Below are 12,531 nucleotides of genomic sequence, written 5' to 3'. Positions count from 1 at the left end.
ATAGAAAATGATGCAAAAGTTAAATCTATGAATGTTGATAATGGGAAATAAGATTAGGTTCCCACAACCACCAAAAGCTGTAATCTTTCACTGGATATTGCTGAAAATAGACCTTTCTGCATACAGTTCTTCATAACAAAATCTTAATTCTGATAATACACACTTTTCCTAACAGAGTAACTGTGAAGTAACCTTTAGAATACAGTATACAAAATAATATTGGTAACATTCAGAACATTTTTTCTCTCTAGTAATTCCCTAGAATTCTGTGACCTTTTGTGCTAACAGCTCAATGGGAAAAAGAAAACCTACATTGATTTCAGAAAATATTCACTTTTCGTAACACATGAAATCTACAATACTCTAAATGCTTTCCTCCTTTTTGTGGATATAATTAGTTGCTGATTTGTTAACAAACTTGCAGCCAATAGCAGCTGTAGACATTCTCCCGTGAAGTTTATCCAACACCTTTGTCTTTTTCACTAAGCCACACTTTGTACTCTGGGGCTTAGAGCCCAAAGGAGTTGTAGTGCACTTTGGGGGCATAATTGCCACACAAAACTTGAGTTTTAAAGGCAAACAATTAAAATAGTCAGTGAATACACGGTGGTAGGGTGAACAAGGCCAGTGAAGTGCCTCGTAGGATGCTAGTGCCAGTCTCCCCACAAACCAGCACATGGCACTTCTTTTTTTTTGTACCATGCATAGTGGCGAATGAAAGTGAAAATGAGTTTACTAATGAAATCACACAAATGCTTGAAATTGTAAAAGTTAAAGGTGTGAATGTTGAAGAGTGACCATATATTGTTATTATTAAGCAGTATTATCATTAGTATATTATTATTGAGCAGTATTCTTAAGCTTATTAAGCAGTATTTATTGTTATATTAATATAGTAAATATTATTATATTGGTATATATTATTAGTATCATTATATTATTGAGCGGTATTCTTAAGCAGTATTATAATTATATTTGTATATATTATATTATCAAGAAATATTATTATATTTGTGTATGTTATATCATTATTATTGTCATATTCTTAAGCTTATTAAGCAGTATTATCATCGTCAATATCATCATATTAGTGTTATATATTAGTAAATATCAGTATATATTATATATTCTCCTAAGCTTATTCTTAAATCTAACCAGTCCTCCCAAGCCCCGCAGCTGGGACACAGTATGATGGGAGGAGGAGGAAGCGTTCAGCATAAGTTGGTCAGTAGAAGGCCGGCCACAATCTGTGTAGAGGAGAGAGGACTCTGGTTAGAGCAAGGTCCAACCTGTTAGGCCCAGGGGACTTCAAAACATGCAGACTTTGGTGTGGCCCTCAGGGAGCGGTCAGAATGTCGACACGGGCACCTTTTACATAGCTGAACTTGTCTAAGGCTTGAGAATTGCTGCAGGTCATGAAAATTTTGGGCAGCCAGTGAGAGAGAAATCCCCGAGCTCCTGCCATGGAGACACTGTTTCTAGGGTGGCTTTTAGGAGACCCTCCGTGTACAGGTGAATGAATGGAAAAGCCATTGGTCGAATACTTATTGGGTGCCAGGCACTGTGATGTGGACTGTGATGTTTTCAAGGACAGACAGTTTCTGCCCTGAGCTTGGATTCTAGGGGGAAAGTCCCCACATTGAGGGGAGAGATGCCCATCAAAGGCGGTTGTGTCCTGCGGAGGGAGTGAGCTGGACATGGGGATGTGAGGGGTGTCAGGCAAGCTAAAGCGGTGGGATGGAGATCGACGAGTCTTTGCAGGTGGTGTGGAGAGAGCAGAGGGAGCGTGCCTTCCCAAGCAAGGCCCCAAATTCAGGGGGGCCCTGGGCTTCTCCTTGGTCTTGAGGGCAGTGCCACCCACCTCCCAATAGGGATCGGTGATCCCTTCCAGCTGACTTTTTGTTGTTGTATGTGCGCATCTCATACCCTGATCCTTTTGCTGATGCCTTCCAGCATTTATTAAGTGCCCCTGTGTGCCACGCACTGTGATAACCCTGACTAAAGCATCGCTCCAGTCTTTACTGTGTGATCTGGGTCATGGCATGTGTTCATTACTTTGACTGTACCAAGTCCAGCAAGTCTAGAAGTGCCGCCAATGGGTGTCCCACTCCTCTGATTTTCTGGAATGACCTGCCTGGAGAAAGGTAGCACATAGCTTTGGCAGGATCTCCGCCATGGATATTCGATGGCCTCTGGTGGGAGGGGGCTCCTTTTTACACCAGTGGGGTGTGGCCAGTCATGCATCAGATCAAGTCCATTCATTTTTTGGTGTTCCCTTTAGGTTCTTTGGTCGTGAACTACCCGTATGACGATGATGAGCAAGGAGTTACTTCCTATAGCAGATCTCCAGATGACACTGTGTTCCAACATCTGGCTCTTTCTTATTCCAAGGTAGGCTTCCATCAAAAGGGAAGAAGTGCTGTAGAATTTAATTCCCAAATTTTAAAAATTGCATCCTTTGTTTGAAAAGACATCATAGGATCATAGATGTAGAGATGGAAGGGACCTCAGAGGCCATCTGGACCAACATCTTCATTTTATAGATGGGGAAACTGAGTCTCAGAGAGAAGAAATGACTTCTGAGGTCACACAGGGAATTAGGGGCAGCGTCAGGATTTGAACCCATGAAATCTGTCTCCAATTCAATGCTTCCCCCCCACCTCCTACTGTACTCTGCTGCCTCTGGGTAAATTAGAAGGAATGCCAAGCCAAAAGCTCTTTTCTGCCAGTCATCACAAGATGTGCTCATCAAATGTTTTTTGTTTCTTCCAGGAGAATTCTGAGATGTATCAGGGCAGCTCCTGCAAGGATATGTATCCTGATGAGCATTTTTCCCATGGAATAACCAATGGAGCCAACTGGTACAGTGTCCCAGGTATAGCCCTCTCTAATAATCATCATCATAATTATTGAGAACAACTAACACCCAGAGCTTTTTATAGTTTGCAAAGCACTATAAATATATTATCTTGCTTGACCCTCTCAACAACTCTAAGTAGTAGGTGCTATTCTCATCCTCATTTTATAGAATTGGATTCATGATAAGAGTTAACATTGCAGGTTTGTGTCCCCGTGCTAAGGATGCCCTGGTGCTTCCCTTCTTCAGGGTTTGGGTTCTAAGATTTCTGACTCTTCTCTTCCCTAGGCGGGATGCAAGACTGGAACTATCTCAACACAAATTGCTTTGAAGTGACGATCGAATTAAGTTGTATAAAATACCCTTACGAGAAGGATTTGCCCAAGTATTGGGAGCAGAATCGCAGGTCTCTGATCCAGTTCATGAAGCAGGTGTGTGTTTAAGAGCTCAAAGGGTCACATTTCACCTTCGAGTGTGATGTTTGGGTGTTTTACAGAAAGTTTTTAACAGTGTTCCTTCCTTATTATGAAAACGAGCCTAACTTTTAACTTACTCTCATTGACCAAAGTAGTTTTCTTTCAATTTCAATTTAATACAGAACATATTTATGAAGCTCCTTCTATCTTCAAGGCACTATGCCAGGCTCTGGGAGTACAGAGCTTACATTCAACTTGTGTTCTTACATTTGACTGTCTGATGGTAAAATCAAAATGATGATGATGAGAATGATTGAAATAATACTGGCATTTGCGATAACCATTATGAACAAACACATTCTCCTCTCAGTAGTTGACAGAAAGTATAAGAACATTTCAGGATCTGCACACAACAGTATGTGCCATTATCGTGGCCATGGCAAGGACCATTGGAGGAAAGATGGAGTTACCATGGGAGACCCCTAGTGACCAATGTCAGGCACCAGCCGGGCAGGATGGGCTTGAGAGGGTCTGAGGAAAGGCATGGGAAAAGCACAGCAACATCCAGCTGGTGGAAAACCGAAATATCCTGTTGTCCAGTTAAAGGCAGCAGCCACAAAAAAGGGCTGCATGGAAGAGAATCTAGAAAACAAAAGCCTGTCCGGTTTTAGATTCCTTTAAACTTCATGCTGAGAACAGAAGCCAAAAGGTGAGGGCACTAGAGGGAGGCAGAGCAGCACCAAGAACAGATATTTCAGCCTCAGTCAAAAACTTTACTGGAGAGGCTTGATAAACACCCCCCCCCAAAAAAAAATGCAGAAGAGAGAAAGACTTGGGAGGGAAAGGATGCAGAAAGGACAGCATGATGAAAACACATATGGAATCAGAAAAGAACAGAAAGTTTGCCTTTTGTTTTAAATGTAACGAGTGACAGAGCAGTTAGATCACAGGTGGCTGGACTTAGCTTCTCTGGGAATCCTGGGAAGCAATGGAGCTCATGAAGCTCCATCATCCTGGGCTCCGACACTCTCTGAAGACTCAACACCGTAGAACGGCCTGCTGATTCTAATTGGTGGGCTTTGTCCAGGTCCATCGAGGTGTCAGAGGATTTGTACTGGATGCCACGGACGGCCGAGGCATCTTAAATGCCACCATCAGCGTAGCTGACATCAACCATCCCGTCACCTCTTACAAAAGTGGGGACTACTGGCGCCTCTTGGTTCCTGGAACTTATAAAATCACAGCTTCGGCTCGAGGGTGAGTGAGTGGCTGGACAGTGGGAAAATGGCCTTGGGGGTGGGGATGGGAGTCAGCTGATTGATAAGAATTTATAAAGTACCTACTATGTGCCAGGCACTGTGTTGGGCCCTAGGAATGCAAAGGAGTCCCTGCCCTCAATGAGGCAGATAGCGCGCGCATGTGTGTGGCTGTATATGTATATATGGTTGTGCATGTATATGTGTGTATGTTCATAATGCAGTGTGCTAAGTTTTGAGGGATACCGTATATGAATATGTGTATATGGACAAATGCTCTCCATATGTATTTGTGGGTACCCTATATGAATATTTATTTATACATAAATACATATGTGTGTGTGTGTGTGTGTGTGCTCTCCATCACAATCGGTAAGCCCCTTGAGGGTAGGGGCTGGTTCAGTTTTGCCTTTGTATTCCCAGCTTCAGTAAGCTTTAATAGCTTAAAACTGCCCTAAGACTCGGGGTTCATCCTGTGTATGCAAAATATATACCTAGTAAATAAAAGATAATGGGGAGAGGAGGGCCTCAGTAGGTAGGGGGCAAGGGGATTGGGAAGGACCTCATGTTGAAGGTTGCATTTGAACTGAGCTTTGAAGGAATCTAGGGACTCTTAAGAGGTGGGAAATGAGGAAGGAGTGCATTCCTGACATGAGGCACAGCCTAGGCAAAGGCACAGAGGTGGGTCAGGGTTATTAGCCTTCTTAACCTCTCTCACTGAAGAGTACACCAGGCCCTCCCAGGGAGGCTGCAGAAAGCCTTTTGCTGCAAAGAAGCAACCTTCTGTGGGCTTGACTCCCCTCTAGTGGCAAAGGGAGTATAATACCTTTAATTTTTTTTTTATTTAAAAGTTACTTTATTTTTTAATGCATTGTTTATTTATTTTTAGCATTCCTTTTTTAAAAAATTTGTACAATAACTTCAATAAATGCTGGAAGAACTCTTCCAGTAGAGTACTTTCCCTGTGGCTGCTCCCCTTTTTATGACCATATTTTACCTCTGGTGTTTTTTTAAAAAATATTTTAATGTCCATTGATACCTTTTGTTTTGATTTCACCTCGATTTCTGACTCCTCCCCTTCCCAGCCGGCCCTTGTAACAAAGCATAAAAAAGAGAAGTTCATAAAACTAGCCAGGACTCACAGAATAAGGGATGGGCCCCCACTGTTGCAACAAAGGGAGGAAGGTGCATTTTCTCTGCTTTGTGGCTCAGTGGAGCTTATTGTTATATTAGAATCATGCTGTGCTCGGTTTCCTTTCCTTTCCTTCCTTCAGTCTTACCCTCTCCCTTAGATGTGGAAGCCTCTTTACCATCTTTGAGTGTTTCCTGTACTAATCTTTACTGTTGATGAGCAAAAAACCCCGATGAGATAGGGCAAGGGGGGCATTGAGAGATGTATTAGTGAAATGAATCAATATGAAATGTGCCATTATTAAAGAAAGTTCAGTTATTTGGATTAATGTTTAATGTGTCCAGTAAAGTAAGGCAGTGATAGGGAGCTGGAAGACCCGGGTTCAAGTGTCACCTCTGATGCCTCCTGTCTGTGTGACTCCATTCCCTCTCTACGTCCATTGAGAAGGTGCTGACCTGCCTTGGTAGAGGGAATTTCCTCTCCTGGGAGTTCCCTTTGACCCAGTAAAACCATAGATCCTGTCTCATCTCTTAACACTGCTTCTGGTTGGAGAGGAGGTATACATTAGGAATCCAAACAAAAGACAGGGCTGCCATTGTATTTCATTCCCCTCTTTTAAGAGATCTTCCTCTCCATTGTTGGTCATAGATACAATCCTGTCACGAAGAATGTGACTGTGAAGGATGAAGGGGCGGTCCAGGTCAATTTCACACTCGTGCGATCCTCATCAGATTCCCGGAACAAGTCCAATAAGATAAAGGAGATCATAGCGGACAGTGGCACAAGCGACCCGACGACCAAGGAATTCGAGACCTTAATCAAAGACCTGTCAGCGGAGAACGGCCTGGAGCGCCTCATGCTCAGCTCTTCGCCCAATCTGGCCCTGTATCGCTACCACTCCTACAAGGACCTGTCAGAGTTCCTGCGAGGACTCGTCATGAACTACCCCCACATCACCAATCTCACCAAGTGAGGGGCTCCTTGCACTTGGCTCCTCAGTCCCCTTGGGAGCTTGCCCTGGGATGTTCTCCTCGAGCTGAATAGGATATGCTGGGTAGTTCTTCCAGTGATGCTAACCAAGCGCTTACTAAGTACCTCCTGTGTGCCAGGAGAGAGAGAGAGCAGACCTTGGAGTCAGGAAGGCCTGGGTTCTAACACAAACTGGGCAGCTCTTGTTCCCCCTCTGACCCTCAGCTTACTCATCTGTAAAGTGGCAAGAATAAAACCTATAGTGATAAGGAGCATGGTGTAGCCCAGGGACCCCAGGAAGTCCTCTAAAGCCTTTTGAGGCTCACAACTGGTAATAATGCTAAGGCATTTTCATTTATAATGTGATAGGTGTCAGCACATACAATCCTCAATAATTTTTGAGAATGTAAAGAAGTATTCCACTTACCTTCTCGATGAAGGAAGGAGACACCGAAGGGAGGGAGAGAATTGAAAACTCAAATTAAAAAAAAATGTTAAAAACCAATAATAAATTTATTGAAGAGGGGAGGGGCAGGGGAGAATATGATGAGGTCCTGAGACCAGTATGTAGAACTCCTGGTCTAGCAGATAGCAGCCTGCCTTCAGACCTGGCAAATCTTGGTTAATGTCACCTGGACAAGGCGCTGTGTCTCGGTGTCCCAGCAGACAGGGTGCTGGTCTGCTCTGCTGGAGAGACTTTGCTCATAGGGAGCTCCCCATCCCAGGGAAACCTAGGCACCATAGACAGAAATGAAACAACCCCTGCCCTCAGGGGGTTTCCATTCTGTTTGGCTCATTTCTACACTGTCAAACAGCTTCTTCCTAGGATGTTGGAGGTGGTAGGGGGTTACCTTTTTTTTTTCTTGGGCATCTGCTGATGGAATATCATAATCCCGAGTGAGTTTTTGGGGGCTTTCCTTTTTGCATTTTGTTGGAAGTAATTCAGTCAAAGTAATGTGCAGTGATTGACTTGTTTTTTCTTCTGGCTTTTGAAAGTTTGGGTCAGAGTGCTGAATTCCGTCAGATCTGGTCCCTTGAAATCTCCAATAAGCCTAACATGTCTGAGCCCGAGGAGCCCAAGATTCGATTTGTGGCTGGAATCCATGGGAATGCCCCCGTCGGAACGGAGCTGCTCCTGGCCCTGGCGGAATTCCTCTGCCTGAACTACAAGAGGAACCCAGCTGTTACCAAAGTAAGAAGCTGGCTCTTCTCAATTTCCCTGCCCTTCTCTGGGCCTCAGTTTCCTCATCTGTAAAAAGAAAAAAAAAAGGAAGGAGTTGGACCAGATGGTCTGTGAGGTTCCTTCCAGTTCTAGAACTAGGATCCTAAGTCACTTAACTGCCCCGGGCCTCAGTTTACCCATCTGTCAAAAGAAAGGTTGTCCTAGATGGCCTCCGAGGTCTAAGCCGTTGATCCCAGTGATCAATACATGTCAAGGCACTTGTTCTCACGTCATGTAAACATCATCCTTTGAACACAGGATAGTTTTAGTCTTTGAAAATAGGCTACCTAGTATTTTAAATATATTTTATAAATGTAATGTTATCAGTTTTTGGGAAAAATTCTTATAGATTTAATATCTATAAATATGTCTATTTCATAAATTTAATAGGTATAAATTATGATATTTAATAAACTTTAAATATTTTCAATCCTAGTGTGGTTTTAAGCTTTAACAGCTTTAATCACCCAAGCTTTTGATGCCTGAAAATGTCACTAACACTTTTGGGACACCCGGTCTAGACCCTGGCTTTCGAACTCATCTCACAGGGTAGAAGTGATGAGAGAAGCGTAGATGTGAAGGATGCACGAATAAATTATGGGCTGCCTCCTCTATCTTTGGCACTGTGCTAAGTCCTGAGGCTGTGAAGACAAAAGAAAAAAGAGCCCTTCCCTGCACACGTCTGTCTACACGATAACCATGGGATCAGAGGCTTAGAGCTGGGAAGAGCTTCCTGGGCCCTGCCTTATTGTACAGATGGGGAAACTGAGTCCCAGAGAGAGGCAGTGATTTGTGCAAGGTCACACAGGCAGTAAACATCAGAGGCAGGTTTCAAACCCAGGTCCTCTGACTCGAGAGCCAGGGCTCTTCCCACTGCGCCACATTCCCTCCATGTGTTAAACAAAAAAGAATCGCAGAAATCCCACTTGAGACCAGAAGAAATTGGCCCCAGTGCTATCACCGTCTGACTGAGAGCCTCCTTTTCTGGGGGAATGAGGGGGTAGGGGAGGGGCGCATGCATGCTGGCCACAAGGAGAACTAACGGACTCCCTGGTGTTTGTTTGTGTTTTAGTTGATTGACAGGACTAGAATTGTGATTGTGCCTTCTCTAAATCCAGATGGGCGGGAGAGAGCACAAGAGAAGGCCTGCACCTCCCCGATGGGGCGCACCAACGCGCACGGCAAGGACTTGGACACGGACTTCACAAGTGAGCACAGACCCCATCAGACGGCGGGGTGGGGCTGAGCCTTCTGGGGCCGGTTTTCAGTCAGTGTTGGCCAAATTTCTTGTCTCCTTGTAAAGGCGGTTACGGTGTAACTAAATGACTGAATAATATTGATGAATGATAATGTCACTCATGTAGCACTTTAAAGGTCATGAATATATTTGAGGTACTGCAGGCAATATTATCCTCACTTTACAGTGGGGGAAACTGAGACATTAAGAGGTTCCTAAGATGTCATTTAGAGGTGGGAGAGACCTTCTAGGTGGTTGTAGTCAGTCCAGTTGTCTTATTTTAACTTTCGAGGAAGCTAAAACCCAGAGAGGTGGAGTGAATTGCTTGAGGACACAAAGGCAGAGTCAGGATTTGAACCCAGATCTTCTGGTACCACTTTTAAAAAATTAATTATTTTTTTCTAATGACCCACTTTCTCTCCCTTCTACGTTCCCTCATCTTCCATTGAGAAAGCAAGAAAACCAAAGTTCTCCATGTGTGATCAAGCAAATCCAATGCCCAGTTTGGCCATGTCCAAAAAATTATGTCTCATTCGTCCTCCTTCCTTCCCACCTTCCCTTCCTTTCCTCCCTCCTTCTCCTTCTTTATGTCCTTCCTCCCCACTTTGGTGCTGGCCTTGGACACCCAATCACTGTTAGGTCTCCTATAGCTCAGAACTCCCTAAGTCAATTAGTTTCCCCTCCTCAGCCTCCCCATTAGCAGGAATTATAGGCATGTGCCACCACACTCAATTTCATCCCACCTTTCTAGGCTTAGAATACATTTTTCTCCCTCACATACTCTTTTATGTTTTAGCCAAATTACTTTGCTTAGCCTTTTGGGTTCTCTGGAACATGTCGCACCTCCACGTCTTTACATTGACTCTTCCCCCCTGCCTGGAATGCCCTCTCTCCTGACCACCACCTCTTAGAATCCCTAGCTTTGAGGCTTAGCTCCAACCTCACCTCCTGCATAAGATCTTTCCTGATTCTCCCAGTTACTAGTGCCCCCCATCACTTTGTAATTTGTTTGCCCTCTCTTTTTACTTATTTGTATATATGTTGTTTTCCCTGATAGAATGTCAGCTCCATGAGGGCAGGGTCTGTCTTCAGTTTGTATGTATGTCCACAGTGCCTAGCATGATGCCTGGCAGATAGTAGGTGTTTAATAAGTGCTTGGTGAGTGGGTGAACAAATGTCCATTCAGCACAGAATTTGGCAGCTCACATCTGACCCTTTTCCTTTCCAGGCAATGCCTCCCAGCCTGAGACCAGAGCCATCATTGAGAACTTGATCCAGAAGCAGGACTTCAGTCTGTCTGTGGCTCTGGATGGGGGCTCCGTGCTGGTCACTTACCCCTACGACAAACCCGTGCAGACAGGTATCTCCGCCTTCATCCTTTGTGCACAGTCTCATTGGGACAGGGAGGGCAGTCCGCAGCCTTCCATCAGTGGTTTGAATCAGGGTTAGGTTCCGAGCCAAAGGTTGGAGGCTTCGGGAGCTGTCTGGTCTCACTGGTGCTGGAACAGAACTGACTTTGTACAAAATTCTGGACACGTGGCCTTCCAGCCCGCACTCGAGGGCCTCTGGTAAGAGAGGAAGCCCCACTGCCCGCCAGGGCAGCCCCATCTGCCTTGACCAGCTCTAAGGGCTAGGAAGCACATGCTTAGGTAGAACCGTCCTCCCCCATTTCAGCTTTTGACCTCTGAGGCTAAACAGGATGAGTCCCATCTTTGTTCCAATCCTCCCACCCCCCCTTCTTCTCTTCTCCAGTTCCTTTCAATGATCTTTATATGGCCTGATCTCATGGATCTTCTCATTCCTGGTAGTCCACGTCACTGCTCTTCTTAACCTCCTTAGACGTGTTCAGAGCCTTCCAAATATGGTCTGACCAGGGCTGAGGACAGAGGAATCACCACCTCTATGCTCCTGGAAGCCCTCTTTGCTTCCCTTATTACAGTCCATGATCAAATTACCTTTGGGTCTGTGGTCCACTAAGATAACCAGATTGCTTTCTAACTGCCCCTACCTCCTTGCACTTGTCAGGCTGAGGGTCACAGGTAGTGTTCCTTGTAGGTAAAGTCATTCTTCCCTTTTTAGGTCATTTAGGCGATCAGGGAGCTGACAGTTTTACTAATTGGGAAAGACTCTGAAGCCTGAGTGGTACCTGAAGAGTTTCCTTAGCCCCCTGGGGGAGGGACCAGCTGTGCTGATGATGCAGCCCCTCCCATCCCAGCCCATCTTCCAGAAGCCAAACCCTGGGCAGGTCTAAAACCAGGTGAAGGAAGAAGGAAGGCCATTGTTGCCAGGAAGGTGTCGGGGGCTGGGGAGGGAAGGGAGAGAATCTGTAGGAGTCAGAATCTCCTCCCAGAAGAACATCTCGGGCTAGCTCTGAAGGGGGGAGGGGGTGTCTTCTGAGATTCAACAGAAGATACTCCACTTGCTGACATTCAGGCAGGAAATCCCTTTGTCCCACAGGATATTCTTCACGCTACCCAAAGATCCACTAACTAGAAATTACTTTGGGTTAATAAGCAACTTCTTTGAAAATCCAAACACTCATAGAAGGATCACAGTCATGTCAATTGGTGCTGTCTGCATTTTTTTTTCTTCTCTTGAACCTGTGATTTCATCAGTGTAGGGAGCTCCCAGATGAGGAAATGCTCTCTACCAGTGCTGGTTTGTACCTTCTCTGCAACATCTAGTCTTAGAGAATGGCCTAGAACCTTGAGGTGGTAAGTGATTTGCCCAGGGTCACACGGCCTGTTTGTGTTGGAGGCCAGACTTGTACCCAGTTCTTCCTCCCTCTCCAGATACCCTCTAACCTCCAGACCTGCTCCTGATTCCAACTGCTGCTGAATGCCAGTGGATTTGGTGATGTTGGCTGTGTGCACAGTGCGGCCAAGCTTGCCGATTGGTTACCAAGTGATGTGCTAATTAATAATATGAGCTCACCAAGCCTTCCTTGCAGAAGTGGGAAATTATGGGTGCAGAACATTGTTAATGATAATAATGATGACAGCATTTATGTAGCGCCAGCACTGGGAGGTAGGTGCCCTTTATGAGCTCCATTGGACAGATGAGGAAACTGAGGCAAACAGAGTGAAGTATCTTGTTCGGGGTCACATGGCTGGTGAGTGTCTGAGTCTGGATTTGAACTCAAGCCTTCCTGAGTCCCAGTCCAGTTCTCTCTGCTCACTGCTTACGCTATGGGTCAGTTTTGCCGAGTTCCTTTCTTTTTCAGAATGATACAATGGATGCTTGTTCTGGAAGGGAGGTGACCTGTTCATAAGACTGAGCCATAGGTTTAGAGCTAGAACACATTTCAGAGGCCAATCCCGTCATTTTACCGAGGAGGATGGGGTGCCAAGAGGTTCAGAGATTTATACAGTTGTAGCTGAAGAAACTTCAGAGGCTCTTCCCCAGGATCATACGGTCATGTCAGAGGCTGGGGCTGAACCCT

General features: G+C 45.1%; 1 protein-coding gene across 1 annotated transcript in view; it reads left to right on the top strand.

The window, feature by feature from the left end:
* Nucleotides 1–12,531, top strand: part of CPD (carboxypeptidase D) — a 71,213-nt gene that overhangs the window by 46,486 nt on the left and 12,196 nt on the right. Inside the window, exons 8-15 of the mRNA XM_036766311.1 lie at nt 2,282–2,391; nt 2,773–2,875; nt 3,146–3,288; nt 4,361–4,530; nt 6,310–6,630; nt 7,627–7,822; nt 8,925–9,060; nt 10,318–10,449. Coding sequence (XP_036622206.1) covers nt 2,282–2,391; nt 2,773–2,875; nt 3,146–3,288; nt 4,361–4,530; nt 6,310–6,630; nt 7,627–7,822; nt 8,925–9,060; nt 10,318–10,449 — 1,311 coding nt within the window. The remainder of the gene's footprint in view (nt 1–2,281; nt 2,392–2,772; nt 2,876–3,145; nt 3,289–4,360; nt 4,531–6,309; nt 6,631–7,626; nt 7,823–8,924; nt 9,061–10,317; nt 10,450–12,531) is intronic.

The sequence above is a fragment of the Trichosurus vulpecula genome, chromosome 7, assembly GCF_011100635.1.
Source record: "Trichosurus vulpecula isolate mTriVul1 chromosome 7, mTriVul1.pri, whole genome shotgun sequence".
Lineage (NCBI taxonomy): Eukaryota > Metazoa > Chordata > Mammalia > Diprotodontia > Phalangeridae > Trichosurus > Trichosurus vulpecula.
The sequence above is the reverse complement of the archived record's forward strand: the minus strand, read 5'-3'. Positions and strand labels throughout refer to the sequence as shown.